The sequence below is a fragment of the Lactuca serriola genome, chromosome 8 (assembly GCF_051521515.1).
Source record: "Lactuca serriola cultivar US96UC23 chromosome 8, Lser_US96UC23_V15, whole genome shotgun sequence".
Classification (NCBI taxonomy): Eukaryota; Viridiplantae; Streptophyta; class Magnoliopsida; order Asterales; family Asteraceae; genus Lactuca; species Lactuca serriola.
The window spans coordinates 240,389,540-240,395,992 of record NC_136415.1 but is presented as its reverse complement, the minus strand read 5'-3'; the positions used below and the strand labels follow the sequence as shown (position 1 = coordinate 240,395,992).

General features: G+C 42.9%; 1 protein-coding gene across 1 annotated transcript; it reads left to right on the top strand.

Annotated features, from left to right (window-relative positions):
- Positions 1–1,660: 1,660 nt before the first annotated feature.
- Positions 1,661–2,564, top strand: LOC145067963 (uncharacterized). Its single transcript, XM_079014979.1, has 2 exons — positions 1,661–2,298; positions 2,510–2,564. The coding sequence occupies exons 1-2, from the start codon at positions 1,661–1,663 to the stop codon at positions 2,562–2,564; spliced, it is 693 nt and encodes a 230-aa protein (XP_078871105.1).
- The last annotated feature ends 3,889 nt before the right edge of the window (positions 2,565–6,453 follow it).

The window sequence follows — 6,453 nt, the reverse complement described above, 5'->3', positions numbered from 1 at the left end:
TGGATTATGTTATGACTATTTTAGTTGTTTTAATTTAATTTAAGATGGGTTTTAAAAGTTTAAAATTTTTTTGCAAAAAAAAATTGGGTGTCACAAGTTGGTATCAGAGCCACAGTTTGAGGGAACTAGGCATTCTTGTGGATGTTCTAGACTCAAATTTGAGGCTCTATAAGAGTTTATTTTCTTTTTAAAATATTTTTCAAACTTTCTGAAGACTAGTAGTGAAAGATGTCGCGGTGTACCAGTCAGCCAGCCAAGTAAGCCTTATTTCTTATGTTAAATGTTTATGTTAAATTGTTGACGATGAATTGGATTCTACTAGCCTTAAAATATTAGATTACACACTTAGTTAGTGTTAACATGTGAGAGAGTTGTAAAATTAACGGCTAGAGCGAACTGGAAATTTTGAAACTAGACGCGAATGCGAAATTGGAACTTGTGTGGAAGGTAGTAGAAGGGCCCCTACTATTTGAAACATCGGTGCCGGTTTCGAGTCGGGGCAAGGTTGAAAAATTTTCGGCAAGCTGAGTGTTTTGTCTTCCTAGAAATATCTAGACTGAATTGTTTCTAAGATTTTCCTTCTTCTGTGGATACCAATGGCTCCGCCTGCTCGACTTAATCAGCTCCAAATGGAGCAAGTTAGGGATATTGTCGTTGAGGAATTCAATAACGGTTTCAACGAACTAATCCCGGGTGTGACCAACGACATAATCAACCAATTCGGTGCTCTTCTGGATGAGCGGCGTTACTGTCTCTGCCTGTTCAGGATTCGGCATACTACTTCGAGAAGTACAACAAGTGTAGCTCTCCTCTTTGGAATGGTGAATCTGACCCAGTTGCTGCTAAGCCCTGGGTGTCAGATGTTGAGGGCGCCTTCATAAGTGTTGGGTGTCCGAACTAGTACAAAGCAGTGATCGCCATGAATCAGCTGTGAAAAAGGGGAAAGACATAGTGGAACACCATCACCGCTCTATTGAACGAAGACTAAGTGAGGGCCATGTCTTGGGCCCAATTTGTGGAGAGGTTCGAGGCACAATATGTGCCTAAGGTGGAGCAGCAGCGGATGCAGCAAGAGTTCATGGCCTTATAGCAGACTACTGAATCCGTTAGTGACCTGAACGCCAAGTTCTTGCAGATGCTATCTTTTTGCCCCTCGTTTGCTGGGAACGCGGCCTGGTTAGTCAGCCGGTACACGGCCATCCTACGTATCGAGATTCGGGAATTCGTTAGCATGCAGGAGTTCTCGACTTTATCTGCGATCATGAATGTAGCGAGGAGGAGGGAAATCGAGTTGCAGACCCAGTCCAAGAGGAAGGCCAATGACACCTCTTCCAAGACATCCAGAGATGCCCAGAAAACGCAAAAGCAGGGTAGTAAGTCAATGTATGAGTATAGGACGTCTTCAGGGCGAGAAAAATATGTTGATATGCTACAACTGCAAAAAGCCAGGGCATCATTGGAAGAATTGTAGGGATCCCCTGCGAGTGTAGTACCTCATATTACTTCTGCAGTTCCCGTCTGCTATCACTGCAACGAGACGGGACACAAGAAGCCTGAATGCCCGAAGTTGAAGACTGGTAAAGGAGACAGGGGTACAAATCCTGCAATTGCATCATCCTCTAAGGGAACCACTATGGTGACATGAGGTCGTGCTCACCAGATGACTGTGGAGGAGCCGGTGATTACAACGACACTGGAAGACACTTATTTGCTAGATTCCAAGCCCGATGTTGTTATGTTTGATAGCGGTGCTACCCATTCTTTTGTATCTCACACGTTTATTAATCGTTTGGGGCGTAGTATCGGAAAATTGGCTCACCCAATGGTTGTCGATGTTGTCGACAACCGCACTATTTATGTCACCGATGTTTATCAAGGTTACACTCTCGTGTTTTCTGGAGTTGAATTCCCCATTGATCTTATCCCTATTGCGATGCGAGAGCTCTGCGTTATCGTAGGCATGGATTGGCTTGATGCGTTTGATGCGGAAATCCACTGTCGTAAGAAGCAAGTTCGTGTTCGAAACCCTAGAGGTGGAGAACTTATTATTCAGGGGGACATTCCCCGCCTGGCTATGGCTTCTTGCTCTTTTGCTATAGCACTAGACGACGTTCCTATCATTTCCGACTTCAGCGATGTCTTTCCGGAGGAACTCCCTGGCTTTCCACCTATTCGGCAAGTGGAGTTTCGCATTGATTTGGTGCCAGGTGCGACTCCGGTAGCGAAATCTCCTTACCGCTTGTCACCACCTGAAATGAAAGAGCTCCAAGATCAACTTCAAGAACTAAGTGATAAAGGGTTTATACGGATAAGCTGCTCGCCTTGGGGTGCTCCTATTCTCTTTGTGAAGAAGAAAGATGGATCCCAGCGAATGTGTATTGATTATAGGGAGCTAAACAAGCGCACGATAAAGAATAGGTACCCGTTGGCACGTATTGACGATCTTTTCGATCAGCTTCAGGGAGCATCTTGGTTTTCCAAGATTGATTTACGTTACGGTTACCATCAGATGCGGGTTCATGAAGAAGACATTGAGAAAACAGCATTCTGTACTCACCCTCTAACATTGAGAAAACGGTATTAAGGTCGATCAAGCCAAGGTTAATGCGGTTAAACAATGGAAGATTCCAAAAACACCTTCTGAAATTCGCAGTTTCTTGGGTTTAGCCGGTTATTACCGGAGGTTCATTGAAAATTTCTCTAAAATCGCCTTACCACTCACCCGATTGACCAAGAAATTAATGAATTTCGTTTGGGGCCCAGAGCAGCAGCTGGCGTTTGATGAGCTAAGGAAACGATTGTGTGATGCTCCGATTTTGGCCTTACCTGATGGGGTTGAGGATATGGTGGTTTACTGTGATGCATCGCTTCAAAGTCTTGGTGCCGTGTTAATGCAACGAGATAGGGTGATAGCCTATGCCTCCCGACAGCTGAAACCCCACGAACGAAACTACCCCACTCATGATTTGGAGCTTGGGGCTGTTGTTTTCGCTCTTAAGATTTGGAGATACTATCTCTATGGAGTGAAGTTTATCATATACACTGACCATAAGAGTCTAAAATATTTGTTCGAGCAGCGGGATTTGAATATGAGGCAGATCCGAGGGTTGGATATGGTAAAAGATTATGATTGTGAAATTCACTACCACCCCGGTAAAGCTAATGTGGTAGCTGATGCTCTCAGTCGTAAACAATCTGCCGAACCGATTCGAGCTAAGTGTCTCCGGATCATGATGGTGTCGTCTTTGTTAGATCTAATCCGGGACGCCCAAAAGACGGCAATACTGGAGGAAAACATCAGGCATGAGAAGATTGGGAAAGAGTTGCCTAAGATGGAACGAGACGGGCGGGGTTTGCTGACTCGCTACGGTAGGGTTTGGGTCCCATATACCGGGGGAAATCAGAAAACCCTAATGGATGAGTCTCATAAGTCAAAATTTTCTATCCATCCTGGTGCTACTAAAATGTATCGGGACCTTCATGAGGCTTACTGGTGGCATGGAATGAAGAATGATGTGGCTCGATTTGTGGAAGAATGTATGACTTGTCGGAAGGTCAAGGTGGAACACCAGAAACCGCATGGGAAGTTGCAACCATTGGAGATTCCTGAATGGAAATGGGAGCATCTAACCATGGACTTCATTACAAAACTTCCTAGAACTGCCCGAGGATCAGATACGATATGGGTGATTGTTGATCGCTTGACTAAGAGTGCTCACTTTCTGGCTATAAAGGAGAGCTCATCGGCGGAGAAATTAGCCGAGATCTTTGTTCGGGAGATTGTCTCATTACATGGGGTCCCCGTTTCTATCGTCTCCGATCGAGACACCCGATTTACCTCTTGGTTCTAGAGGAAGTTTCAAGAGGAACTGGGCACACGATTACATTTTACTACCGCCTTCCATCCGCAGACAGACGGGCAGAGTGAGCGGACGATTCAGACCTTGGAGGACATGCTTAGGGCGTGTGCAATTGATTTTGGGGGTAGTTGGGATGACCATCTACATCTAGCTGAGTTTTCTTATAACAACAGCTATCACTCGAGCATTAAAATGCCTCCATATGAAGCCTTGTACGGGAGGAAGTGCAGGACGCCCGTTTGTTGGGGCGAGGTTGGGCAGAGGGTACTTGGGAGTACCGATATCGTGCTACAGACCACGGAGAAAATCCAAGTGATTCGGGATCATTTGGTCACAGCGAGCAGTCGTCAGAAAAGTTATGCCGACAAAAGACGCTCCAATCTTGAGTTCCAGGTGGGAGATTATGTGTTGCTTAAAGTTTCCCCCTGGAAAGGTGTGATTCGATTTCGGAAGCGGGGAAAGCTCGGACCCCGATTCATTGGACCCTACAAGGTCATAGCTCGTGTGGGGAAGGTGGCTTACCGTTTAGAGCTTCCTGACGAGCTTAGTCTAATTCATAATACATTCCACGTGTCTCAGTTACGAAAATGCGTTGTTGATGAGACCGATGTGATACCACTGGAGGGCATACAAATTGACGAGCGTCTCAATTATGTTGAGAAACCAATCGCTATTTTAGAACGAAAGACGAAAGCTCTTCGCAACAAGACTATAAACCTGGTTAAAGTGCAGTGGCAACATAGGAAGGGTTCGGAATGGACTTGGGAACCGGAATGCGAGATGCGGGCTCATTATCCGGATCTGTTTCTAGGTGTTGACTTCGAGGACGAAGTCCGTTCTTAGTGGGGGAGAGTTGTAACGCCCCGGGTTTTCTCGGTACGTTTGGTTATTTTAATTTAATTATCCTTGTAACCTTGGGTTAATTTATTTAACCAATGTCTAATTTCTTATGTTATTGGACTCTTTTGATCATCTTGTAAACTCCTTTTATTGAAGTCCATGGGCTATGGGCCTATTTGCAAAGTCCATCTAGTTAATAGTACTTAATGTGTAAATTGAATCATTTGGAACACACACAAGGAAAACACTCTAAACCCTCCCTCTCTCTCAAAAATCGTCCCTCTCTCTCTCTTTGGGATCAAGAGCAGCCAAGGGGCTGTTTGGAGCTTAATTCTTGTTCATTTCCAGCCTTGATTCGTATTGGTATGAACCTCCTTATCCTTTCTTACGACTTGATTCATAACCTTGTTCTAGTTTTATGATTTCATCTTCACCTCTTCTCCTTCTTATTTTATTGTAATTGTATGTTATACATCATCTCAAGATCCTATCTTCACCCCATATATGGTGGATGATGGATCTAGGGGATTACATGTGGCAAAAGATCATGGAAACCCTAAAAGGGAGAATGATGATTTTATGTGCTTATGTTTATTTTCATGTTGATTATTATTACATCCTTGTGGCTAAATGAAATCCTAATGATCCCTAACCCTTTTTAGTACCACCATTATCATGGGGACTGAATTGGGATGATGAACACATCTTAAAATGTGTTTCAAAAGGAGAAGGATGGATAAGCCAAAAAGGAATCACGGGTGGCTACGATTCTGTTTTCCATCAGATCTGTAGTCATTTTGTAAAAATCATATCTGGAGATCTAGAACTCAAACGGACCCCAAACCAGTTCCAAAAGTTCACAAATTGAGTTGTCTAACTTTCTTAAGAAGGCCAACCTCACTGATAAGGGCTTTATCTATGTGAAAGAATGACATCTTTGCTGTTAGGTCTGATCCGGGTCTGTTCTGATATGTCATTTTGTTTTCATCATTTCTAAGGCTTGGAAAAGGATCCAGAGTGATTCCAAGTTTCTATATGTTCCTTATATTATGAATTTAAGATCTGGAGAATATGGGGTGTTATTTCCAATTATAAATTGGTTATAATGGATCCACTATGCAGGTCAGTGGGCAGTCACCAGCTTTTGCTAGTGCTGTGATTGTCCACAATGTGAATTTTATATCTGGAGTTTGAGAGATGTTTTTCATTCAATTCCAACTCTGAGACTTTCACTTGTATGTCCTTTACTTCTCTTAATTTTCTTTTGGACTAATTATACTCACAAGTTGGGTAGAATTGGCCAACATCACTTGACTGTATTTTTGGAGACAGAAGTGATACACCATTTTGTAAAATTCATATTTAATTCATCTTGTGGAGTTAGAATGAGTTCTTTATAGTTGTGGAATCCAGAGCAATCATAGTTTCCTATAAAATTTAGTTAAAGCTATGTTTCTGTTTTAGATTTTGGAGTAAATCCGTTTTGAACAGCAGGTCTGTTTTAGAGACCTTGCTGTGATTACTCTTTTCTCAACTCATAGCTTCGTTACATCTCCTTTCTAACCTTTAGTCCTTCTTAGGTGAGGTTTCGAAGTTTGCTCAAGCTTGGTAGCATTATTTGATTGTTAGCCATCCTTAATACTCACTCAAGGTGAGTTCTCTCACACCGTTGTATTGATGATTGTGTTTGCTAGTTAGCTCGTGTGTGATTATTTGAATTTATTATAAAAGCATGCTATATAAGTATTGTTTT